We start from the raw sequence: 27,235 nt of genomic DNA, 5'->3' as shown, positions 1-27,235 counted from the left end.
CTGAATTGATAAGATGTCTAATTTATAGATTTTTTCAAAGCAGTAAGATTTTGTTCAGTTTCAAGCCTAGAATATAACAGGCTAAGATACCAATGGGTTCTAGAAAGTAAAATTATAGGGGCGCCTGGGTGGCTCAGTCATTGGACGTCTGCCTTTGGCTCAAGTCATGATCCCAGGGTCCCGGGATCGAGCCCCGCATTGGGCTCCCTGCTCAGCGGGAAGCCTGCTTCTCCCTCTCCCACTCCCTCTGCTTGTGTTCCCTCTCTCGCTGTGTCTCTCTCTCTGTCAAATAAATAAATAAAATTTAAAAAAATTTAAAAAATAAATTATAGAAAGTAAAATTATAGAAACCAGTGAAATTTGCAATTTACATGAGGCCTAAATTACACAATTACATACTGTGAGCACAAAGGTCTTTAAAATTGTACAATTTAATTGTTAGACTGATAAAACAGTGAACATATTAGAGGTAATTTCTGTACCCTTTTATTTAAAATAACAGTTTATGCAGGGTCCTCTTTATGGCTTCAGATGATCAGCCCAATACATTAACTTGAACTTTTTGGTGAGTCTCATCAACAAAGCAACAGCTACAGTCCTACTGCTACTAACATTTGTTGAGTACTCAGTATGAGCCAGGAACCATGCTGGCCACTTTAAATATTGTAAGACTCACAGAACCAGGTACTTTTATTAGTATGTCCACTTGATAGGCGGGAGCACAGTGGCTGAGGTTTAAGTTAACCTGGCCAAAGTCACATCAACTAGGAAAGCTTGGGAGTCAAGAATTATCAACTTTGTGTCGAATTATTTCTAATTCTAAATAGAGGGGGTGAAATTGTAAAAATAACAGCCTTTAGGGATAGCTAGGTCCAGGATAAAACAGAGGACATTTTGAACCACTGAAATGAGGCAAGAAACTAAAAGCGTTAGTGTAAAATCTCCAAAGTCCATGGGTACCTGCAGATTTCTCTTCTGTTTTTTGTTTGTTTGTTTGCTTGTTTTTTTAAATCCCCTCATGCTGAATGCCCTTACCTGGAGGGCTGGACCCAGATAGAAGGTACCACGGAACATACTGCGTGTTCATCAGCACATCTATGGATTGCTATGTTAGAAAGCTATGCCCTAAATAGAAAATTGATTCTAGAAAATATAGTGATAAAAAAATACTTGTATATAATCTTAAATATGTCCACTTAGACTAATACCTGTTTCAGGAGATATAGCTTGGACATCCTCATGAATAACTTGGAGCAATTTATTTCAAAACCATTCTACAGCAGCACTGTCCAGTAAGACACTCTACAATGAGGAGAATGTTCTGTGCTGCCCTGTCCAATATAGCATCTCTAGCCACATGTGGCTACTAACCACTCGAAATATGGCCATGGAGACTCAGGAACGAGAATTTAAAATTTTACTTAATTAGTTTAAATTTAAATAGCTACATGTGTGCTTACTGTCTTGGACAGTACGATTCTAAAGAGTAAAGATATAGTTTAACAGGTATCGTAAAATTCTAAGTATACCTGTTCCTCATATTCCCTTCATCTCTTTCCTTGGGCAGGAGATTGAGGAAGGGGATAGAGAGGGAAGTGTTGAGTCCAAATGTAAAATCATTTTCTGTGTTTACCTGTCCCAAATTCAAGCTGTGTTTTGTTGACAAAATTTGGGAAGGTTGAAGATTTGGCAGGCCTGTCTGTCCCCTTGCCTGCATGAATGTGTCAGCACCTCATTAATCTTGTGTTAAACTGTAAAGGCCCTTTTCCCTCCCACTATGGGCCTATTTTTTAAAGGACACTTCAGTGCCCCCTTTGCAACTCACAGATTTTTAAAAATTTACAAGTTGCTTTGTGGATTAGTTTCAGCATATGTTTTATTTAAATATATCTTGATCATTTCCAAATTGGAATGAGAGAAATTATTTTGGGGAGAGGCAAGTTAAAATGTTTAGTCATGAGTTTCTGTGAGGAACACTAGGTGTTTATTTTCTAGAAATTAAAGGCATGAGGATTCTGTTTTATCTCTCTCCAATTTTAGTGGAACTTTCAAATGAAATGATTCTGTCACACATGTGGTCTTGGTGATCCTTCTATTGTCAAGAAAAAAACACATAGGATGTAGTTTTGTTTTTTTTAACTTAACCGTTTTTGTCATTTCTGTTCAATGTAGGAATTAGATGACAATATCTTTAAACAATACTGAATATTTTAAGCCTAAGCCTGTAGAATTTTGTCTTACAGGTGCATGGTGAATTGTCATTGCTTTTTTTTCCTTTTAAGACAGACATCTAGAATAACAACTTTCTGTATTTCCTGACACTGGAAACAGATACCGTTTGGGATTCCTTTTATAGTTTCTTCAGCTAACGACTCCAGTGACCACTCAATTGTGGTCTCGTAGTAAATCAAAAATTCTTTGAAAGACCCAGCTCTGTTACATAATTGTATATGTCCCACCTCCCTGACTAAAAAGAAAAGGGAGTTTCTGTTGCCTTAAATAATATGGACTCTGCATTGGCACCTAATACTTTTTGAAAATAAAAGAATAGACCATTTTCTTCTCTTCCTCCTCCTCCTTCTAAATTAACCTACAATTGATGAGGCATACACATAACTTTCCGGCTGTGTCAGATCTGGTTGGTCAATCATGAAGAAAGAGAAAAACCACTTTGCAAACTGCTACTTCAAATGTACTGAGTCCTCCCATGAATGACTTGCCCTAGTTGGAATTTTGGTTTTCACAATGATTGAGGCAAATACCCCGACTCCCAGAATGGACTCTCAGTTGTTTACTTTGTATTTTAATAAAATAGAATTAAAAAAATAAAATCAGGGGAGGATCCAGGCCTGGCTGGGATTCAAGGAGAAGAGCCTGAAAGAGGGCCCTGAGGGAGGACCCCACAGAAGACCTGCCCTGCAGTCATCCCTGGGAGGCCCCAGGGCGGGATGACCAAGTGCGTAGTTTCCTGAGTTTTCTGACTTATGCATCCAGGTCTGAAAGCCTGTAGGGGCTCCATTTAAAGAGCAGGGCCTTGGGTGTGCAGAAGGCAGGGCTTGGAAGAGAGCAAACAAACAGAAACTAATAACTAGATCAAGTCAGATCGCATCAGATCAAATGAAATCAACCCCACGATAGTATTGGGAACAGTGCTTCACAGCCTAGAGTTCGTTGCCATCTTTGAGGCCTCAAGAAAGGGAATCTGCTGTGTTTTGTCCTGATGCGTTTAGGTCAAAGACCCTGACGGTGGAACTTTTCAGTATGGCTGACGTTGGTTGGGGTGGGAGGCTACAGAGGAAGGCACTTCGCCAGGCAATTCGCAGGCATAGGCCAAGGCCCAGCGTCTTGCCCTCTGCCCAACTCAGGGGATGAAACTGCGGCATTGCACAAGACCCTAGAAGTCGGAGAAAAGGCTTCCTCAGAAACTGGGGCCTCAGTTTGTGCCAATCCTTGTAAAACGTTTCACCTCTTCAGAGGCTAATGCCTCTCAAAACCAAGAACAATTAAAGCGAGAGTCTTTTCCAAGCAACTGGGGAATTGAGCAAAATAAATCAGGAATCCTCAGCTTTGGCTCTGGAGGTTCGCCTCATTATGAGAGCAGATCTATTAGCCCTCTTGCCTTTGTCTTTCATTTCTCAAGTGAGGTGATTCTAATTAAATTAATCTGCATGTCAATCTATCGGTGATCAATCAAAGAGCCTGAGGTCTCCCCTCTGCTGCAGGGTGCTTGCGGCTGACAGGGGCTGATAATGGAGGAAGAAATAAACTGTCGAGGAAAGTTAATTAGTCAACATAATAGGTGGATTAAACCGGAGCTGGCTGATTGCTGTTTCCCATGTCAAAGCATGAGGTGGGAGCTGAAGCTGCAATTACAGACAATTATTATATTTGGTTGTAAGAGGTCGCATGAATAAACATATCTCTGTGGGTTTCAGTTTTAATCCTCTTCCCATTTAATATAAGGAGAAGTGTAGGTCATTTCTTCTCATTGTTTTAGTCAAAGTTCTCTAAGAAAACACCTTTGCCCGTGTCCCTTCTGGCAAACTAGATTCAGAGTCAGTTTATGAGATGGCCAGGGTATCTGAATTATACCTGGGCTATTGCATTTCCTCTTTTTTTGTTTTTGTTTTTCTGGTTGTTGTTTTTTGTTTTGTTTTGTTTTTTGGCTTTGAAACACAGATCTAAGACCCTTAATTAGCAGGGATCTTTTGAGGAGGGATGCATGGTGATGGTGGTGGGGGCGGGGGGAGGGGAGGGAGGGGAAGGGAGGTTGGTCTGATTAATCGAAGTAATGCGGGAAAAGTACGAGAAACACCAGAAAGACACACGGGAGAGAAAGCTGCATCCCAGCTCTCACTGAAACCTCTCTTTTTCATTTCTTTATCCTCTTAACCCTGACGCAGTGGGGGGGAAATATTTTAAAGATTCAAAAGATTTTTATTTGCATGATCAACTGTGATATCTGCTTCAGTGTCTAAACTGAAGGGTAATTTAGGTGAAACACAACCACCGTTGTGTAAAAAAATATGCTAATAAAGATCCTCTTGTTAAAATTATGGTTAACAGTGTGCCTTCTGCTGTATAACTATAAACTGTGCAATTTTACTTAAAACTGCATCAAAAGCGTTCCATGCCAAAGACCCACTCATCAATAGCTCCTCTTGTTAGACTTGTACAGCATAAGCACCAGTTATTATGTGAAATAGCTATGCAATTTTCTTCAGCTCCCAGCTGTTATTTATTTAACTTGAGTTTATTACCTTCCATGCTTTTATATTAAAATGTTCATTCATTTCTCTCTTCTGTCTCCAGGTCGTGGTGTCTACGACAGTCAATGTGGATGGCCATGTCCTGGCAGTCTCTGATAATATGTTTGTCCATAATAACTCTAAGCATGGGCGGAGGGCTCGGAGGCTTGACCCCTCGGAAGGTACGCCCTCTTATCTGGAACATGGTAGGCAAATCATTTTCATTGGTTGGCATTGCTACTTTAACTGTGAATCTGTTTGGTTTCTTTCTTCCAACTCCACCACATTTTCTACTCTGTTTCCAATTTCAAATTTGAATGATACTGATAGCAAATATTTAAAGACAGGAAAATATCTCTGAGGCCCAGCCTTTCTTGTCACACAACTCTCTACCCTGGAAATGGCTGATGCATCTTTCCTTCAGGTTGAGAGAGAGAGAGGGAGACCTGGACCACTGCTTTATTTTAAGCTCCCACTTGACTGAAAAATAAAGGAGGGCCAAAGCAGGGTAACAAATATTGTGGTATGTTTTGAGTTTACAACTGACTTGGTTGTATAATGAACTCCATCCTCTTTACAGTCCTGCTGGTGTATCTCTATAACTTCATATTAAACTTCATTTGGAGATAAAGTCCAAAGTCTAGGTCAGAGGCATTTTCTGAAGCTGAAGCTCAAACTAAATGTCCCTCCTGTGCCTTGTGCATAATCCTCCCTTCATCACCACATGATAGAGCCTGGTTTCTCTAGGTGGATTTTGTTGGGGAGATTTCACATTTGTCTTGAATTTATGGCTAACCAGTGGTACCTTTGAGAGGACTGGAGGAAACAAGATAAAAATTTGAATCAAGGAAAGTGAATGCCACTCAAAGGAATCAAGGGCTAGATTGAATATACATCTGAATGTTTCTGTACTACATGTATATATAATGTATACATCCTTCCATCTCTCCATCCATCCATCGATCCATCCATCTATCCATCATCCATCCATCCATTCATCCATCCATTCACTTTTCATCCATCTGTCCATCCATCTGTCCGTCCAGCCATCTCTCCATCCTCAATGCACCCATCCATCTATTCATCTTTCGTCAATCCATCCTTCCAACCATCCATCCCAGAAACAATGATGGAGACTATACTGGATACCAATCACCATGCTAGATTTTCTCTTATCTCCTTCAGATTCAACTCTAAACCCATTTCCCCACTTCACTTTCCAGTTTGCTAGGTCAGCAGGATTCTTTTAAAAACACTACTGCACAAATTACCACCCGATTGCCTGATTTTTCCAAGGGCCATGAGCTGTCCATGATATAATTCATAAGGTAGAAAACTCCCTTCCCTGCCAGCATTCTAATTTAATAAACACACCACTATCATTATTTTTGCCTGATTTTTTTTTCTGCACTTAAGAAATACACAAACTCTACTTTTTATTAATTAGCCAGATGTAACACTCTTAGAAAGGATTCTTCACCACATCCAGTTTTACAGTCTTTTTAAAGTAAACCATCATCTTTCAAAAGCTGCTTCTTTATGGTTTCATTAGTGCTGAGATGGATGGATATTACTTTTTTGCAGGAGGCCATTTGAAACACCTGCTCATGATTACATTCCTAGTTCCATTCCTGTACTTAAAATTATTCTGATCCTCACTTCACGGTAATGTTGCCTTTTTAATACCCTTGAAGTCACTTAAGGCATTGTATTACTAGAAGTATTTAGGGGAGAGGAAAGGAAAAAACTAGGTAAATACTCAGTGAGCACAATTTGGAAAGCTGTGGTTTAAAAACTGAAGTCTTGTTTTCCACTGTGGCTGGTTAGTTACAATGGTTACTGTCCTGTTCAAGGGCAGACTTGACTGTCAGTTTGAAATCTACCAGTCATGGGTTCACAGTTTCAAAATGGGCTCCAAGGGCAGACACAGCCAGCTCCCATTCCTGCCTTTGGGAAGGCAGTGACAGACCACATGACGTCATGCAAATCATACCTCCACCAAAAAAAACAAAAAAAAAAACCCCAACACAAACCAACAGAAGCAACCTGCCAGAAACATCTAGAGTCTGGAGGTCAGGAACATATTATTTTGCATTATAATGTGGAGGAAAGAATCATGAAGTAGGAGCCAGGAAACCTAAATTCAATTTTTAGTTTCACCTCTGGCCTTTATGTGACCTTGGACAAGTCACCTTACCTTTGGGATCCTTAGTCTTCTTCTTGGTAAAATGAAGGTGATGATCTGTAGGGGGGATAAAAAAAAAATGTGTGCCTTGAGTGGGGGCAGGCCAAGTACACAGGGGAAGTGGGCTGGGTGGAGACTGCAGAAGAAGGGCAAGTACATGTTCTGCTGTCCAGCAGCCCAGACAGTTGTGGCCCAGGGGACTGAGAGCCCAGTGGGGACAGAACAGATGTTCTAGTGTGGCAAGAATTAAAACTCCTAATTTTTAATTGTTGGTAACTAATTATAAAACTTTTAAACCCTCTGAAGTGAGGAAGGGGAAATGTCACTTAGGAAGAATACAGCCATAGGCTAACAGTTTGAGATCTCTAGACCAAAACGCCTGTAGGCTTCCTCCCAACTCAAATATTCTTGCTTCTGTGTGTACATATTAATATTTCCATTGGGATATCATATTATTCTAAGTTTTAGAGACAATATTTTATTCCTCTTCTCCAGTTTACCAGTCCACAAGTGGCCATGTGATTATTAACATATTGTTCAAGAAAATGAAGACATTTCACTGTTCAGAAATGGCTAAGCATCTTTGGGGCTCTGGGTATGTCCTATCTTCTTCAGCTAGGGGACCTCGCTGTCACCAATGCCTTACTTTATTTCTCTTCAGAAGAATAAGAGGGTAGATACTGTGAGGTTCCTTGTAACGACAATACATGGAAGTCTGCTTCTCTGCAGAATTTATCAACCAACCACACAAAACCACCCACTCATTTAGACACTTCAAACTGATACATAAATATCTACTCAGCAAAGGGTGACTATTGGGCTCTTTCATTGGGGATGTGTGGGAGTGGACTTAGATGCTAATACATGTTGATTTGAGGGCATGGTAATACTTTATCTTGCCACTGAAAAATCCTGTTTGAAAATGCCCTGTTTAAGACTTCCAGAACCAAGCCCCTATGCCTCAGCAGCTCCCCTCCTTCACCCCCACCTCAGACGGCTACTACACAGTGAAACTGCTAGGTATTTTCACCTCGGAGGTGACCTGTAGGAGCATTCGTTTTTCCTCATTCTGGGCTTTTTACCATCTCATTTACAGGTAGCAGGAATTATTTAGAGCAACTCTGCACATCTCTATTTATATCCTGCTTGTCATACAGTTGGAGGAAAGTTCCCTTTCGTAGCTCATCTTTCTGCATTTAAGTAGAAAAAGAGACCATGCTTTACATTCATGCAGTCTTCCCTGTGTGACCCATGGACTTCCAAACCTCCATGCTCAAATAACAGCCCCTGTATTTCAAGTAGGCGAGTTGACAAAGGCAAATTTATTTCATAGAATCTTGCATGGTCCAAAGAGGGTGAATCCTGGCATCCTGTAGCTCATGGTAATTGCTCTCCCCCATTTTTTTCTTCATTCATAAATACTGAGATTTTCTTTGGCTGAATATTTACGGGAGAGTTTAGGCTAGTGAGGTTTCATCTTTAAGCAAGCAATAGCTGTATGGAAGATGTACATTGTGGAGAGAGGTAGTATCAGAAGGTGACTACTCTCAGGCTTTCAATTTTTGAAAAGCATAGGCTTGGGGCCAAAGATGCAGAATCGTCCCCACCCACAGTAATGTACAGCCCTAGCTTATTCGTCTGCCCTATCTTCCCATCACTTGGGCAAATTCCTGGGGATCGTATGCTGGGGATCTTTAAAGGCTTGGGAGTGTTGATGTTGTTATTATTGTTCTCTTGAGTTTCAGGTTGTGTTTACTTGAATTTAAGGCCAACTGGGGCATCAGTTTCTCTGTTTCTTCCCCCCGTGGCAAAATGTGGTGCCCTCACAAAGCTATAGTGCAGGGACCCCGTCAGCCTGCATGCGCTAACACTTTATTATCTAATGATCTAATATGCAACAAGGCAAAGCGCCGGCGCTCATCATTCTGACACAGAATGCCGGGAGAAGTGACTAAATTACTTTATGTACCATTAGTGCTAGCAGCTATGGTGAACTCACCGGCAGCATTTATGCAAATGTCTGTGAATACGCTTTAGTGGCTCTGTCAGGAAGCCTTCTGACAAGCAGTTTAAATGCTCATTTTTTTTAGGGGACTTTTTTTTTTTTTTTGGCATGCATGTGTTTTATCCCTTCCCCTCTTCTCCCTCCCTCCACTCTTTCCCCTTTTTGGGCCCTTGGAGGACATGCCTCCTCCATGATCACTGGGAAATCTGAGCGGGTCCCAGAGTTCAGCTGGTCATCAGTAGGCACCCTTTCTGGTTTTAAGGCCCCACCTGGTGTTTTTCATCCTTAGGTTATTTTCTAAAAATTGGTATGAATTTGTGCAATCATCATGTTTCTTTGAAAAATCAGTTTTTAGATGGTTAACACTTTCATGTTCCTGAGTTCCGACCTGAGGTCCTACTTACTTTCTTGGCTCAAATATAGATGTTTGAAAACACCCCTGCTTTTTAAAATTGGGAAACAAGTGAAATTCTGTTTTTGTGGGCATCAGGCACAAATGGATTAAATTTCCCTTCAAAGTAGTGATACAGACAAAGACATGAGGTATAAATGTGCCAGGATCCCAAAATAAAACAGATCTAAACAAAAGTGGGGTTTGGTCAAACTAAAAATACTTGGTAGAGTAGAGTGTGGTAATAGAATCACTGGGCCCATCTCCTTGCTGTAATTACAGAGTTAGAGAAGTAGAATCAGATTTTCCCCACCACCAGTTAGTTCTGACCTCTCCATTGTAGTGTCCCCTTCCAGCTGTCCCTGACAATATGGTGTTATTCTTGCTCTTTAGCATTTGACCTTCTTTAATCCTTTTGCTCCAGACACAAGCAGTTTTTGCTTCTGTTGGTTGCCCCCGGTATCCAACCCCACTGACTCCCTGTGCCCAGCTGCACTTAAATTTGTTGTTTTACGGACATGTGGAGAAAGACGATTCAGGCTTGGGAAGATTACTCCAAATTGAGAGACAGCATGGAGCTCCCAATAGACAGGAGAGGCCCCCTTCTTCTCCCTTCTGTGTAATGAGGCCCTAGGAAGTGGCCAGTAAATATCAGTTGGATCTAATGGAGGGAGGATCAGGCTGTCTGACAGAAGAGCTGGATTTCCTCCCCGGCTCTGACATGAACTGGCTGTGTAACTCTGGGCAGGTTACTTACTTCCATGGCCTCAGTCTGGTATGTGTTCAATGAGAGCTGGGTTGGATCATTTCTAGACCTCCTTTTAACATGCGCAATTTTTGGTACTCTGAACTGAAACCATTGACATGTACCTCCCCTTGTCTGGAGGTGCCTTTGGAGAAACAGGGCTTCAGGAGAACTAAGAAATGCACTAGCTGTTTCTAGTATAGTCCTTTCTTTGGCTCTCCAGCCAAGGAATAAGGTATCAGTAAGGTGGACTTCGGACCATTCCTTCCTTCCTTCACTGGTTCGAAGCATCCAGTACATGCCAGACACCAAGCTAGGGTACAGCAGCACAAGGCAGATGCAGTCCCTGTCCTCACAGAATTTATGATGTAAATAGAGAATAAAGATATTCAACACAACTTACAACCAACTCATGGGACTTATGTGTAAAAGGGAGACCAGAAAAGGAGCGGGGAGGAGTGAGGTGTCAGGGAAGGCTTCCTTGAGGAACTCACGTTTATGCCAAAACCTAAGAGCTGAGTAAATTTTCACCAGGTAAAAGGGACAGAAACAAATTTCCGGGAAGAGGGGACAGCGTATGCAAAGGCTGTTTTGCTTAGGTGAGTTCAAGGAACCCAAAGGAGACTGGGATGACTCCTTTTGCTCCCAGTCACTGGGGGGATGGCAGCAGTTGAGGCCAGGATGGCTGCCAAGCGCCAGATTATGCAGGCCCATGTGAGATGCTCAGGCTTTGGTCGGTGGCAACTGTGGAGTGGTGTGGGGGGGCCAAGCAGGGCTTTGATGAGCTCATTTTCAATTACATGGACTCCTAGTGTGTCATGAAAGCCAGGGCAAGGTCACTCTGAGTTGCTTATAACTTTGCTCTTCCCTGCCGGTCCTTGGAAGCTCACCAGGGAGTTGGCTGTGCCTGGGAGTGGTCCCCCCGGTCACTCCTCATTCTATCAATAGTGCAAATGTTCAAAATAGGAAGAAAGTCAAACATTTTGAGAGTTCTTTTTCCAGATGGTTTTGGCTTATCGATTTACTTTTTGCATAAGTAGCATAGCAAGAGTTTACCTATTGACTTCTTTTGAACTTGTAGAGACTTTCTTAAGGCCTTTTAGAATGGAGGACTGCATGTGGCCTATGAAAGATATATTATTTGTCTAACCCCAACAAACTAAAACTGGATGAGTGAATGGAAACTAGGCAACGAAGAGAAACGTACCATCCTAGATTTCTCTCTCCTCTCCCACTGTGGTGACAGCTCCTGCCACATGAAGAGTCATTTGAAGTATGGAAGGTCATCCAATACATCCTCTCATTTTCCAGAGAAGGAAACTGATATCTAGTGATGGGATGTAATCTTCTTACACTCACATAGTTTCTGTCAAACTCCATTCAGTGCTCTTTGCCCGTGGTATGCTGGTGGGCAAGTGTGAATTTCAGGGCGGTGCACAGCTCTATGGTTGCTGGGTCACACAAAAAGTTGGAGGGCGTGGGGTCCCCCCCCAGCCCGATGCCTTTCCAGTTCAGGTTGGCCTAGGCTTGCAGCGGTCTCTGGGATTCTGAAGATCATGAGAGGAATGTCTGGAACATCTCTCCAGCTTCTTGACAGAAATGCACTTTCAAAACACAAGGGCCAAGGATGAACGATGCAGAGCTTTACACTTAGACAGTGGCCCTTCACGTGACTGGTTTTGGTACAAAACTCCAGCCGGGCCCACTTGGACAAGAGCATTTTGGTGAAGGGTCCAGGTTACCACAGATAAATACTGATGTCAAGCTTTGTTACTTAGAGTGGCACATTACATCTTATCAATTGATTTTCCTATTTGAAAAAGCAAGACAGATGAAAGGACAGAACATTAGAGCTAAGAATATCCAGATGTGTCATAGAAATAGAGTAGAGAGGCACCAGATTTTCAAGCATCAAATCAGGTCTTTTTCTTTGAGCAGTGGGGAAGTTGTCTTTTGTCTTCCTGTGCAATGAAAAAGGACATGGCAAGGAGTGAAGATAATGAATAAAGACATAAGTGAAGACCGATTTTCAGTGTATACCCAGAGTAATCCATAGAGTGGGTAACACCAGAAATCCTAATGTTGGGGACTCGATAGCCAGCAAGCTCTCCGTGTCAGGGGGATGAAAGAGTTCAGGAGCCACGGGTCACTGCGAAGCAGGTGATCTGTGTTATCCTCATTTGAATCTGACACCACCCACAGCACTGCTGGCAAAGTAGAAATAGTGCTCAGACTTTGCTGCCCTGCTTAGTGGTGACCAGGCCAGGTGGTAATGTGTAGCAGTATTATTATTGCTCTTGTTGCTATTTGGGGGCTATTATCAGCTAACATTTATGGAACGTTACTCTGTGCCAATATTGTGGTAATTATTTTACTTACATCATAAAATCCTTCAACAAATCTGATGAGCTATAATGATTTTTATTCCCATTTTACAGAAGAGAAAACTGCGATTTAGAGAGGCTCAGTAACTTACCCAAAGCCACGAAACAAATTAGAATCAGACCCGGGACTCGACCCCTCGTCTACCTAACCACATAGCTGTGCGTAATAATAGTACCAAGAATAATGACAGTAACCCTCGCTGAGCCCTTACTATGTCAGGCACATAGTGCTAGAAGCACCCCTTGTGAAGAGGAGGAAATTGAGAGTAAAGAGAAGTTAAGTAACTTGCCCAGAGCTGCACAGCAAATAAGTCGTGTATCTAGGATTTAACCCAGAGAGTCTGACTTTGGAGTCTGTACTTCCAACTACTTGCTCTGTATATTATGCTAAAACTCTTTCCATCTCTTATTCCACTGCTTTACTTTTTCTCTGTACAAGGAAGGCAGTTATGCTGGTATCTTAAATAGACCTTTCAAAAGTTAGCCCAGAGCATATCTTTTTTTTTTTTTCTTTTTTAATGGCATACTGTGTGTATGTTTCCCTTATAGCTCATTTTCCTTCAATAACCTATTTTTCCCGTGGCCGTACCACATTCTGCTAGTCAAATAAAAAAACATGGATTTTATTTGATGACTGGTATGTTTTCTATGGGGTTGGCAAGATAAGAAGGAGGCTGGTAATATTTTATTTATTTGCAAGGATGTTCTAACTCATCTCTGTAGAAATCATTTGTTGACCATATGGACTCCTTGGCATGTATACAAGATAGAGAAAAAGGAGACCAGGGGAAAACTGTGAGACCATGAGTTAAAGGACTGTTGGGATACCAACAGTCTCCTTGTTAGGGTACTGAAGGGTTACTAAACCTCCTGCTACAAATAACATGGAAAACTGATACAGATTTGGGGAGGCTGTTTTCTTATATGAATTTCTTGACAAACCCGTCAACTTTGGGAAACGTCCAGTATTTGGTATTTTGAATGACCTAATAAGTGAGTGAGCCACACCTAACTTATTTTAATGAGCACAAAGTGTGTGGGGAAGAGCGTGGTGGGAGGCAGGGAGTGATGCTTTCTGCTTATATTTTGGACCACAATGATAGAACTTTTTTAAACCTATTTTTTTGGTCTTATATTTGGTTATAAAATCATTGTAATTCCAATTGTGCTTATTAGCATAATTGATCCAAACCAAGGGCCTTTTTCTATTTACTTACCACAGGAACGTCCCTCACTTGAGAATTTCAAAGGATTCAAGTGATATGAACATGCAAATGAAAGCTTCTGTGTACTGGTCATTAATCTTTTTAAAAGGAGATATTTAGGGTCAGTGGCCAGGAGTGGGTTTGCCAACAGTTTTGTTTGAACATTTTCAGTTATACATTCAGAAATATATAAAAATAGAGTCTGCCTCTACCTTGCTACATGACTTCAAGTATATACTTTGATTTCATTGGGCCTCAGTTTCCTTTTATCAATTAAAGGAGGAGCTTGGTAGATTCCTTCAAGTCCTGATGATTTGTTGTTTGAATCCAGCTGACTGTGTGGGAGGTCTCCTATCCCCTAAGGTGTTATACACACCCTGCCCTCGGGAGTGGCCACCACAGTGCCAAGGTGATGGTCAGTCCACAGGATAGATCTAAGGCCAACTTCCCTTCACCTTGAGCATTTCTGCAAGAGGTTAACAGTGGGTTCCAGGAGGCCTGGACAAGTCACCGAGTGTGGCATACTCAACCACTCTGGTAGCTCTCACCTGACATTCTTCTCTTTGAATTTCTTCAGCTGAGATGGTAATGTTGAATCCAGTTGATGGTTAGCAGTGAGCCTCTAGAGTAGGTTTCCCATGCAGCATGTGTGATGATTTTAAGTGATGAGGGGAAAACACTAAGAAAAAGAATTTAAATAATTACATGTCCATCTTGATGCATAAGCAAGTAAGCAAGCAAGCAAACAAACAAAAAACACAGCACTCCAAAGTCGTGATCTCAATTATTATTGCTTAGGGCAAGACTGAATTTAAAGAAAAAGAAAGTCAATCTAAACAAAAATAGCAGCTAGATTAATTAATTAATATTAAGTAGGTCATAGTGTAAGTGGTACTGGGATGCGACAAAATCAGGACTGAAGTTTGGGAAAGTGTTTTAGAGGGCTTAAGGGTTGGGGAAGTAATAATTCTTTCAAGTCATCAGGAAACAGTGTAGGACCCTGGGAAAGAAATTTTTCTTTTCTTAAAAATCAAATATTGTTTTTTTTTTTTCTTTTAAAGAAAACCTTTTTAGTTCAGTTTACCGTTAGAATAGACTTACTGTCCTTGTAGGATTTTAAAAATCAAAATGTTTCCCAAGCTGTTAACTCTGTTTTTATTTTTAAACAAGTAGTGTCTACATGTCAGAGGGCAGAAATTAGTGTGGAAAGGAGGATTTGAGTCAAGGGAGAGAATCAGCCAGGGTCCACCCAGGCAGCACATTATGATAATATATACGGAACCAGCTGGACACTGAGCAAAGCTGACATTGTGTTGTCAGGGACAGAATCGCCCATCAATTTCCGAGATAGAATTTGAGTTCAAATGACAGAAAGAGCAGCAACTGTGTTGAGACTGATGCATGGGGGAGGGGGTAGGCAGGCAGGAACCAACCAGGCCTAAAGACAGGAAGTGCTGGTACCTCCGGAAGGGGGTGGCTCTGTTTTCTCATCTGGCTGCTATCCTTCCTTCTAACCTTAACATCTGTCAGCAAGATCCACCTGGGCCTTTGCATGATTAGAGCCCACTGCAGGGGGAGCTTACTGGTGCTAATTTTAGCCACCAAGAGCACAGAGTCCCTGCTGCTGGACTGGGGGCCAGATCAGCCTAGGAAAATTAGGAAAACAGGTTCCAAGAAGTCGCTGCTTATCCATTTAGGAAGCCCAGTGTGGATGTACTGATGATTGTTAATGACAAGTGAAAGAGTTTTCAACTTTTAAACTACTCTGTTTACTTCCTTAATATCCTAACAACTCTGATGATTCTTCTCTATTTCATTCCCTCATTCATTCATTCATTCATTCATCGATTTAGCATATGCTTATTGATTGACGCCTATTGTATTAGGCAATAGGGATGCAGAGGTGAACAAGGCAGGGACAGCTCTTGCCATTTTGAGGTATATAGTCCTGTGTGTGTGTGTGTGTGTGTGTGTGTGTGTGTGTGACTATTATGTAAATAATTACAAAAAATAATTAATTCAGAATTACTTAAATTGCAATGATGGTAAGCACTATAAAAGGAAAATACAGACTGCTAAGAGAGCTTTAAACAAGGGCACTCAGTCAAGTCTGAAGAATCAGGGACACTTTAGAAAAATTTTTTAAAAATTTTATTATGTTAGTCACCATACATTACATCATTAGTTCTTGATGTAGTGTTCCATGATTCATTGTTTGCATATAACACCCAGTGCTCCATTCAGTGCGTGCCCTCTTTAATACCCATCACCAGGCTAACCCATCCTCTCACCCCCCTCCCCTCTAGAACCTTCAGTTTGTTTCTCAGAGTCCATAGTCTCTCATGGTTTGTCTCCCCCTCCACTTTTAAAATTTGAAATACAAGTGAGTAGCATTTTGTCAAGCAAAGAGGAAAGAGCAATTTTGGCAGAGGAGAAGCGTGTCCAAATTCCATGTGGGGACAAAGTATTAGATGCTTGGGTGAGGGCTAGTAGGGAAGGTGAGCTAGGTCTGAGATCCATTTTTTGAAAAAAGAACTTTGAGAATTTCCTGTAGGTTGGTTTCTCTTTGACTTGGAGATATGGGTCCAATGCATTTTCTTAACCACAGGCTAACAGAACTCTTTGCCCAGTAAAATGCTAGCTTTTAGACACTGTTTTGAGTGATGATGGTTTTGCTGTTATGATAGCAGCCCTTGAGCATTTCCTACCCATTAGGTTCAGTGCTTAAAGCCCTTTGTATTATCTCTTTTAATACTCTTAACCACCATAGGAGGGCACTACTATTATTCTCTCCATTTAGCAAACGAGGGAAACTGAGGCCATCCTTCAAAGATTTGGCTGTGGCCAAATAGAAAACGAGTTCGGTTTTTGCATCTGTAGCATTTGGACCTCCAAGTAGCTGACACAAGGCAGTCATCACCACTGTTCTTTCCCACTGTTTAGTCAATGCTAATCTCCTCACATTGGACTTCAGAGGTGGAGAGAAATTCTCCTGCTATTTGATCATGTAATATAATTCCTGCTTCAATTGAAGCAAATTGACGACGTTACTCAAAGGCAAATTGAAAAGCCAGATCTGTGCTAAATCCCCAGGGTTTGTTAGTTGGCATGTGCAGTGATATATGGGAAGGTGCTTTTCTGGGTTAAGATAAAAAATCCTGGTATCACGTCACACTATCAGGCACCCCATCTTAATCTCCCTGTGCCAGCCCTGCAACCTGAAATACTCAGTGGACAAAAATGAAACTTTATAGAAATTAGGTGATCATCATCCTTATCAGAGGACTATGATTCCATCAGCATGATTTTAGCATCTTCAGAAAAAAAAGAGATTTACCTGGAGAGGAGCAAGAGAGAGTCTGAGACGTGGATTGTAGGACCTGTCTGCCAGGCTGCCTTGGGCAAGTTGGCTGGGAGATGGCCTAGTAATTAAAATCCTGCTGAAACGTATGCTGCTGGTCAGTCATAGTAGAGGCACCGACATGGGAAACCAGACGGTAACCAGAGAAGGAAAAGAAAAGTGAAACACAAAAGTAGCACTCTGGAGCCCACGGGGTGCAGAAATAGATCTGAATTGGACGAATACTTATCTGACCACGAAGCATGAAAACGGAACCCAAGTACTAACATATTTTTATCCCAGTCTGTGAAATTAATCAATATTTTATATGTGAACATATGCTCCTGTTTGCTGGCTTATTTAATTGACAGTTGCAATCAGCAGGACACCAGTTATTCAAACCCACATTCTTCACCCGTAGTTCTGGGGAGACATGCAGCAGGAGAACACGGGGAATAGAGGTGCAGACAATGACAACTTTGGTTTCAACACATCGGTTTCACATCGTCTCTTCTTTCAAGAGACGAGCATATGTAACATATGTACAAATAGCAATAGACTTTGGCTCTTATTTAGGAGAATGATTAAAATGTATGTGGTTGGTACCAATTGAGAACTTTCTTTAATTCTTTATTATTCTTTGTCTACTTCTTTTCGGGCACGGATGGGAAGGCAACAGATACTGAGCACCTACTTTGTGCGGGGCCTGAGGCAGATGTATTTAGGTATATTATGTGTGGGACTGTGGATGAGGGGACTCTGTCCCAGCAGTTCCAATGTATTTTATCATTTCTTTGTAGAGAACGAAAATACAGTTTTGGTCATTCTTTGCTAAAATCTTCTGGTTGAATCATCAAACCAACTGTGCCCTTCCAGTAACTATTATGTGCAACAAATCAATAAAGTCAGACCTCAGATTCCTCTACCTTTCAACTTTGGCAGAATCCTGGAAACTCTTCTTGATTTGCTTAGCGAAAGCCTGTGGAATTCAATCCTTGTTGTGCAAAAGAAAAAAAAAAAAAAGTTGGGGGCAATGTTATTAAGGTACTATTTTCAGATAACTTATTTAGCCAGTAAACTTTTATTATTTTCTTTGTATGCGCAAAATTCTATAATGAACGCCATTGAGATGGATAATGTCCAGGTTGAAAATGAAAGTTAAGGGGAACTGCTCTACACTTTAAAAATATAAGTTCTCATAGTGCTGCTACACTTGTATTTGATGTTCAGACTCTGACTGTGTGTTTAGCAGCCCAACTTGTAACAATAGAAACGCTTCTAAGCCTGGAAGCCTGGCAGTATTTCCAGTGTTTCTGTGTTTAAATTGGCACCTGTGGTATTATATTAGGATGCCATTTTTTGAACTTGGAAATAGAAGAAGGTAGAGAGAGATTTTACTATAATTCATATGTGGGCTGAGTCTTAGGGGGAAAATAACTTTGCTTGGAAATAGAGTAGTAATATTCTGCAAAGTTAATAAATATCTACACTCTATCTTGGGAATAGGAATTGCACAACTAAGATTTTATGGGACTTTGGCTGTAGTATTTACATGATTGAAATGAATGTTTTAGCCAAGCTGAGCAGAAATTTCAGATAAATACCAAAATTGAAGGGTAGTTTGGGTGTTTTAAATGTTTGATTTTACCAACCAGTGTGGACTCTCAAAGTCTCAAGTTCAAGAGAGTCTCTCAAATTCAGTTACCTCATTTGTAAAGTGGAATTTAGAATAACACCTGCTCGCCTGCTCCTCAGGGTGGACATTAAGAATAATTGAGATAATGCATGGGCAAACCCCTTGAAGACTTAACAATGCTAGTTAATTGTCAGGTATTGGTTAAGTGCAGAGTACTCTCTATCCAGTTTGTGAATGAATGAGGTCCCTGCCTGCAGGGGATATGTTGACTGCTGGGTTGAGTTGCATACGTATGTATAGTCCCAGCTATACACATCCATACATATTAAGATAAAAGTTCAACGGAAAGTGCAGTTTGTGACCAATGAATGGGGAAGACATGAAGAAGTTCACTGAAAAGTATTTTGTAGCCTGGGCTAGGAAGAGACCATTTCATGCAGAAGACCGGTCTTTATGATACAGTACTGTTTGGGTAGAACCTTCCTGAAAAAGAAATGCTGGGAATGTGCAAAGCATGTTTGGTATTTGGAGAGCCTGTCATCCTCATCTTCATTTTCTTTTTCCTTATATTCCTACTCCTTCTCCTGCAACATCTCATCTTTTTCATTCTATCTCACATTTATTCATTGCTTGCTCCATGCAGAGCTCTGTACAGATGGATTAACTTACTTAAGCCTCACAACAACCGCATGAGATGGGTTCTCTTATAATTGTTATCCCCAATTAAAGTGATAGAAACTGAGGCTTAAGAAGAGTAATTTGCCCAAGTGAAGCTGTAATGTGAGCTGAGGCCTTCTGAATCCAGAGCCAGCGGTCCCAACTGTTGCCAAGTCCTGCTTCCAGTTTGGGAGAGATGGAGTGTGAGGTTGGAAGGGGAGAATCGGCCAGACTCACGAGGGTAGACTTGATCCCATAGGCTAAGGGGAAACAACAGAAAGCTTTCGAGCAGAGCAGTAACATTTTGAAAGCTGGCTTGTGAGGAAGGTTAATCTGGGTTTTTGGTATGTAGACGAGATTTAGCACATAATTAATAATCTGATAATAAAAATGAATTACAAACAGGCAAGTGTGAGTGTTTGCTCTTTGCAGTCCAGATTGAACAGCCCAGACTCCAAAGAGTAATTTTTGAGGAAGCTGAGTCAGTCAGTATGTCCCACTCTACGTTGCTCCTCTGTCTGGATACATTTGATGATATACATTCTGGTGCTTGTGACGTCACTGATCATCACCACAGAAACATCTGGGCTATAACAAATACTGGAGTGCAGCGTCACTGAATGTGTCAGGGAGGAGAGGAAACTGGCTCAAAACGATAAGGCTCTCAATAATAAAAATCCAGGCAAATAACGTGAACGGTAGCAGCCTTGGTCATGAAGAGAAATATAAGCATTACTATTCTGAAAAGCACAGAGCAGGAGTTGTGCATTACTAAAGGTTGGGCAAGGTTGATTTTGAGATGCTGCTCACATTCAAAACACGGTTTCCTTAAAAAGTCACTATCTATGCTGTCTTGCATGATGACAATAGAAATTCTTCAGGAGCTGAGAGCTCGTCTCTCAAACTGCTTATAGAAAACTTTCTACATAGCAGAGGTAGGCTAGCTGGGGACTTTTATGTTGTTATGGGAGAGGCCTTTAACAATCAGAAGCAGAATTGGCAGTGGTTGTGGTTTGGGTTTATTGTTTGATGAGTCAGTGGCAGTATTAGTTGTGTAGTTGCAGAAATTAATAACTAAAAGGTGACTCTGGGCCCTTCAGAAATATACAAGTTACATACTGGTGGATCAGATCATGGACTGAATCTAGCTCTAAGCCATGTTTAGGTTTGGTTTGCATGGTGCTTTAAGAAACTTTGTATTTGTTGCTTTACAATCAAAAATAAAGAGATTTTACCGAAAAATCAAGATTTGCAAATTCTCTTTATATTCAGAAGAGCTGCTGGTGTTGGACCCACATTTTCTAATGGCAACACTTAGGTCCAACTGAGAAGTTGTGTCCCTTTTGGGTAGGGCATATGCTACGCTATGGTTAGCCACAGTGTGCCCCTCTCCCACTGTGTTGTCCCTAGCCCATTTGGTTTACTGACTTTCCTGCTTGGCTCTGTGAGCATTTGATTTTGTGATCATTGTTGAAGGGATTAGAGATTGATTATTCCTAGCACAGTTCCTGGTATATGGATGGTACCTCCTAAATGGTAGCTCTGATTGTTCTTTATCAATTACAGGCTCAGTTATTTAAACTTGATCCTTAGATCAATGTTGTTCAATACAACTTTCTGTGAAGATGGGAATGTTCTATCTCTGTGCTTTCTGAGGTGATAGTCACTAGTCACACGTAGCTATTGACTACTTGAAATGTGGCTAGTATGACCAAGAAATAATTTCTATTTTTATTTAATTTTAGTTAATTAAAAATTAAATTTCAGTAGCAGCATATGGCTAGTGACTTCCGTATTGAGCAAAGCAGATTTCAGTAATGAGATTGAACATCCGGTGTCCTCGTTTACAATAAAATGTGACGAATAGACACTAGGGCTGTGTGTTCATTTTACAAGAGATTACTTATAGTGAGCTTCATCACTTAGGATCAGCTGCTTCCTGAAAGGGAGCCACCTTTTATCACCCGACTACAATTCTTGCCAAAAACATATGCCAAAGGCGTATGTTTTATAAGATGTTATATGTACATTTGTACCAATACACGTAAGTCACCTTAAGCTCAAATGCAAAGTTTCACTGCTCTCTGCCCTCTGGCTGTCCAGTTAAGGGTACTGTGTAAACATAATAACTAGACCTGTGTGTGGAAAAGCCTGAATTTTTTGATGAGCTGCTGGCCCCTGCCATTCGTATGGGCATAGAGCCAAGAGCCAATGTTACTAAGGGGATCATGGAAAGCGCTGGAGCCCTCCTAGACTGCTAGAGGGATCTTACATTTTAAGACTCAAGCTCTGTGGGCTGCAGTCTCTTGCGTTTCCATCACAAACCTACGTTGAGCACATCTAATGATCACATTGCCAACCAGCCACAAAGGAGGATTCTGAAAGATCCTTCTTTTACACCACTTATTCATTCATTTGCATGTTGTTTGCTTCGCTGAGCCCAGCAGTCACAGCCCTCCCTTTTCCTTTGTCACAGGGTTGGAAACCCCAGAACCATCTATCAGGCTCTGGCTTACTGGTTACTTACTGGCCTCTGTCCTGAAACTTGCCCCAGCCAACTTTTCCAGCTGAAAAATAAGTAACTTCACCTCTTCTGGGGATGTATGCACAGAAGGGCAAAATAAACGTTAGACTGTTTCATTCAAGATGAAGCTCTGAGTTACAAACCCCTGCCCCTAAAAAAGCCTCCTTAAAAACATAGAAATCCTAGTGAAAATGATAGAAATGGCTGTGGTAGCTTGTTTTATCAAATGATGACAAATACCAATCTTCTTGTAATGGAAAAAAAAAAAAACCCATACATGAATATATTATTCTGCTTGGATCATTCATTCAGTCGGAAGTGTGTCTTGTCTTTTTTCATCGTCAGATTCTGCAGAGAAGATACCAAAGTCTTCCTTTTCGATCTTTATGGGCAAATATCAGTGTAAACCCGTGTTATGACAGTGTATTGAATGAGTCCTAGAATTCAATAGGAGGAGAAAGACTAAATAAACCCTCTAGCAACAATGACAAAAGAGCCTACATAGTTTTAAATTCCTTCTTAGGAAAATTCTTTGCAAAAATGTTTTCTAGAAAAAGACCAAGCTGATATCAACTGAGACTAACTAATGAAATGTTAAATTATCTGCACACAGATATGTTTTCAATGTTGAATTTAGTCCGGCTCCCAGACACAAGGAGGCTAAAAATTCATATTCAGATAAGGAAAGGCAAACCTTGGCGAACAGATGGAGCAGAGTTCAGCATAAAGGTTTAATCCTATCAGGCCGATTCCTGTATGACCATCTGGATAATCCGGCACACACATTCAAGGCCTGTTAAAAATACGACTCTAGCCAAGATTAACATCACAGATTTTCCACTAGACTTGCTCATATTTGACTTTATGATTTTCCAGGCCCAGGAAGATTGCCTGCGAATAAAGACTTGAGTATTCCTTGAAGAAGCGCTTCCATGTTTTTTTGTTTTTTGTTTTTTTTAACCTGAAAATTGTTTCCTCTTTTCACAATATTGGCTGTCCATTTTTGGAAAGTTATTTTCATTTCCCTTTCTTCCCTAGCTTTCATATCTATAACTTTTCTTACAACAGGATAATAAGGAGAATTGGGCTAAAAATAATTTTGTGCATGAAAGTTCTCCTTGTCAGGAAGAAAAGAGTTATTTACTTATTGTATAATCAGAGGCAACTGAGTTTACTATTGTTGCAACAAATATCACAGTTGGATCCATGAATAATTCATTTTGAGGATTCTCCCACCTTCCACGATAATTTTTTTTTCAACAGTGTGGCTGATGATCATAGAACAAGAGAAAAAAAGAAAAGGAAAAAAAAAAGGTGGCAATATTTGCCGTTGGTTGTTGTAGGATTAATATTTTGTACATTTTAATTTCTGATTTGGCAGAGCAAACATGAAGTGGAAAACAGCACATTCTCACCTCCTTGAGTTATAAAATTCTGAGCTTCCGAAGTGTTAACAAACAATTTTTGCATATTATAAAACAATGCTGTGTTGCGTGTCATTGAATCAAAAAGCCTTCAACAAGTCTTTCAAGTGCAATTTAGAAGTTACAGGTACATCAAAATGTCAAGATTTTTCACTGCTAAATTGTTAAATAACCCTGTGTACTGATCCTGCACAGAGTTATGGATCTCAGATAGACAAACTGAGAAATCGAAAAGTGCTTACCCTAGAATGTTCAGATTACAATTGTTGCACTAAGATTTCTGTCCTTCCTTTGCTCGGGTCTATGTCCACTGATTGTTGAGGAATTTTGCTGATTCAGAATAGAATAAGAAAGCTGCAAATTAAACAGGAAGTGGATACAATTTGGGCTGGCTCTGCATTTAGCAAACAGCATAGTTTGGAACTTTGCTAAATTGAGATACACCTAGATATGCGTGTTAGGGTAACTCTCTGTTAATGTAGATGGATGTTGGGTCTACATTTCCATCTCCCAACTATGAATTTTTCCTTTTCTCCTTTTCTGTGAGAGCCATTAATGTTGTCAAAGTGAGGGGCTTTGCCAAATAAAGTCATTTTGGAATAAAGGATGAAAAACACTTGAAATTCTCAATCTCCTCATTTAATATTTAATAGATTTAATTGCATCTGGTATTGAGAAATCTCTGTATCATGGGTTACATTTCTCTTCAAAGTGCCACACACACACACACACACACACACGCACACACACACACACATAGGCAGAATCTCTTTGCATATGTAATATATTATTCTTTGCCAAGTAATATCTAGATATGCCAGTGGATGGGGCAATAAATGCAGACCAATAACAAAAAATGAAAACCCTAATAAACAATAAAATGCTTAACTGCATAAAGCAATTACTGAAAAAAAAATAAAGGAAGACAGAAATAAATCTAGTAGTTCAAGATCTTTATTTATTTGTTTATTTGTATTCAAGAGCTATGTTTATTTATTTGTTTATTAGCTGGCTAGGGGTTCTGTGGTGCGGTTAGCATTGTGGGAGGGAAGTTTGCACATGCTGGTGCTAGGGTTCAGGTCCAGGCGCTATAACTGCTGTTGGCTTCCCAGGCATCCAGTTGGAAGGTTGGTGAACCCAGAATAGATTCACATCCTGCACATGGTGAAAATAGAGAGGGTCAGTCTTCCCACTAGGGGCCAACCTGCTTGCCCTCCTTCCTGGCCGGTAGCTGCCAACTGTCAGGACCAAAGAATGCAGGTGTTGGTGTTGCTGATCTGGGGGTAGCCAGGGAAGTAATCGTTTCAGTTGCAAAATGCAGCAAGAACGATTGTTTTGACTTAACATGAAGGGCAGATTGAGTCCAAGGAAGAGTACTTTGTATCCCTGTCACTCTCTGGAACAAGTCTGCTCTCAAGCACAACTTCACCAAAATCAAATAGACACAGGGATAAGGGCCAGAGAGTATATGAGGTCAGAGGTATCCCATAGAAATGGGCTGAGCTCATGGGTTCCACAAGTCTCAAAAATTTGGGACAATGACAGTAAAGTCAGTTCCTTATTTCGGAAAAGATCGTCGTTAATATTCATTCCAGGCAAACGAGAGCCTTAAAAAAAAAAAATCCTACCTTGGAGGGACTGATGCCACATCCACCTCCTCAGTAAATTTAGCTGGCTAGGCTAACAAGTCAGTGGATTGGAAGTGCCTAGGAAAGTTTTACAATAAACTACAGAACCTGGAATGATGAGACTGTTGGGTATTCTAGTGAATAAATAGACTCTGGCTTGTGGGGCTCTGGTGATAGCAGTCATTCTTATAGCAACAACTAGCAGGCTCTGTGCCTGGCACACAGGAGAACAACAAAACACAAGCAGACACGTTCTGCATTCTGCCACAGATCTGTGAGCAGGAAGCGCGGCTCGGAGAGGCTAAGAGCCTTAGAGAGGCTAAGTGACTGCTTCAAGGTCGCCCTGAGGGAGAGAGGTGGGATTTGAACAGCTGGAGCTGTGGCCCATTTGCAAATACTGTAGTACTCTGAATGTTAAATCAACTTAACATAATTGCATCTTTCTGTCTTTATTCAGGAGCCGGTAAGGGCGGGTGTTGGCACCTTCACCTGCATTGTAAGCATCGGTTATCTGCTCCATAGAAACGCTCATTAATAGAGAGTTCTGGCTAACAGAATGCTGGAGGAGGAGAGTTTACATCCTTTCATACGCTATACACAATGGAGCTGGAAAATCCATTTTAGTGGAATTTTATCTTGAGATTTAGAAGGCGATTAGAACATTTCTAAATTTATACATTTTGCCAATTGAGGAAGTGTTGTTTCCCCAGCATATTTAAATACAGGAATGGAGAAAAGAGCCAAACAATGCATCTCTAATGAGGCTTCCATAATAGGACATCAACTGTCACAAAAGCCCCATTTTCGTGATAGGAGATGATAAATCTTGCACCCAGGTCATCTACACAGCTACCCCAAACAAGTGAGGCATTGATCGCAGTACAAAGATTTCGGAGGCAAAAGTAAGAGCAGCTCCAGGACCCTGCTGATAGCTGCACACACCACTAATTCACCTCAGTGGGCAGGCACCTCTGAGCTCAATTAACCCTTATTCCCAAGGCCACCCATAAACCCCGAGGTAAACATGGCTTTCTTGGCCCTTGCTTTCTATCAGTGAAATAGATCATTTCTATTGGAGGCTGAGGCGCAATTCTAACTTACAAATTCACCTTGCTATAAAGAGCCTGATGCTTCCGATGTGAATGAGCAGGCACTTGAATCTTGTAACATTGATTCTGTAAATCAGAGAATTTTAAACTGCTGAGGGCATCCATGATTTCGTCTGCCTCCCATGCCTATTGGAAGGAAATATAAACGCTCTGGATTGTCTGCACACAGAACATTAGTCGTTAAACATGTACTGGAGGCTGAATGATTTCTTTCCTTCCTTCCTTCTTTCTTTCTTTTTTTTTTCTTCTCATTCTTCCCTCTCTTTTTCTACTCACCACGACCATTGTTCAGAAGCAAATTGGAAATCTGGTAATTAGGCCCTGACTCACGGTGTAGTATTAGAGTCCCGAGCCAAAGTTCAACACCCTGAAATGAAATTTAAACCAATTAATCTGTTAGATTTTTATCGCTTGTCCGTGTTTTCTCAGCAATTCCCCCAGCACGTGGCCTTTGATCAACTCTCATACAAACGCTAAAATGTGTGCCTGCTGCTAGCAAGATGGGAATGACATTAACATGGGTACTCATAAAACAATCAGAGCAGAGAAGCCCTCAAACAGGCAGGGCATGGTAATATTTAATAAAAGCACACACATAATCTTCAGAATTAGCATTTTGTGCCTTGCAGTACCTTTGGGAGAAGAGCTTTTATTTGTGGAGTGATCATTATTATAACAAAGAAGAGCTACCTAATAATTTCCACTTTAACTCTGCAATGTGCCACGAGCATTTCAGAGCCATTATGCTAAACTGTGGTGGGGTAATCATGTTATTGTCATAGTTTGAAGGAAAGAAAATCTCCTCTACTTTGTTGGCTGTTGGGGGTGGGGGAAGAGGTAAAAAAAAAAAAAAAGGCAAAAACCCATCAACTTCAACTTTTGTTTTTAATGAGATTTAGAATGAGGAATTGGCTCTCTGTCCTTGTGGTTACCTAGAGTGTGAAAATTCACTGGTGAAGAAGAAAGAATCTTTTATTAATTAAATCAAGACTTGGCTGGTGAAAGTGGTTTTGTATTCTAATCAAATCCACTCCCCTCCCCAATTTCATAATATTTTCATGGAGATAGAATTCTATTGATTATTACACTCCTGGGCTGAATTGAATTCATTTATAAATCTTTGCACCTTCAAATTCTACTGAACATACCCACTGTGACTATTAAAAATGATCTCTTCTTGTCTTCCTCTCCATGTCTCTTTGGCTATCCTGAGTGAAAGAAAAACAAGTCCTTGGCTGCTTCAGATGTGGTCTG

General features: G+C 40.8%; 1 protein-coding gene across 8 annotated transcripts in view; it reads left to right on the top strand.

Annotated features, from left to right (window-relative positions):
* EBF1 (EBF transcription factor 1) overlaps positions 1-27,235 on the top strand; it is a 391,508-nt gene that overhangs the window by 260,427 nt on the left and 103,846 nt on the right. For 4 of the 8 annotated variants that reach the window (XM_081826258.1, XM_081826259.1, XM_081826264.1 and 1 more), the window contains exon 8: positions 4,813-4,930. In XM_081826258.1, coding sequence (XP_081682384.1) covers positions 4,813-4,930 — 118 coding nt within the window. Of the gene's footprint in view, positions 1-4,812; positions 4,955-27,235 lie in introns of all 8 variants that reach the window. The other 4 variants (XM_081826261.1, XM_081826257.1, XM_081826260.1 and 1 more) reach the window with 1 other exon arrangement.

Source organism: Leptonychotes weddellii, chromosome 7 (assembly GCF_054177405.1).
Source record: "Leptonychotes weddellii isolate Sample4059 chromosome 7, ASM5417740v2, whole genome shotgun sequence".
NCBI classification, from domain to species: Eukaryota; Metazoa; Chordata; class Mammalia; order Carnivora; family Phocidae; genus Leptonychotes; species Leptonychotes weddellii.
The sequence above is the reverse complement of the archived record's forward strand: the minus strand, read 5'-3'. Positions and strand labels throughout refer to the sequence as shown.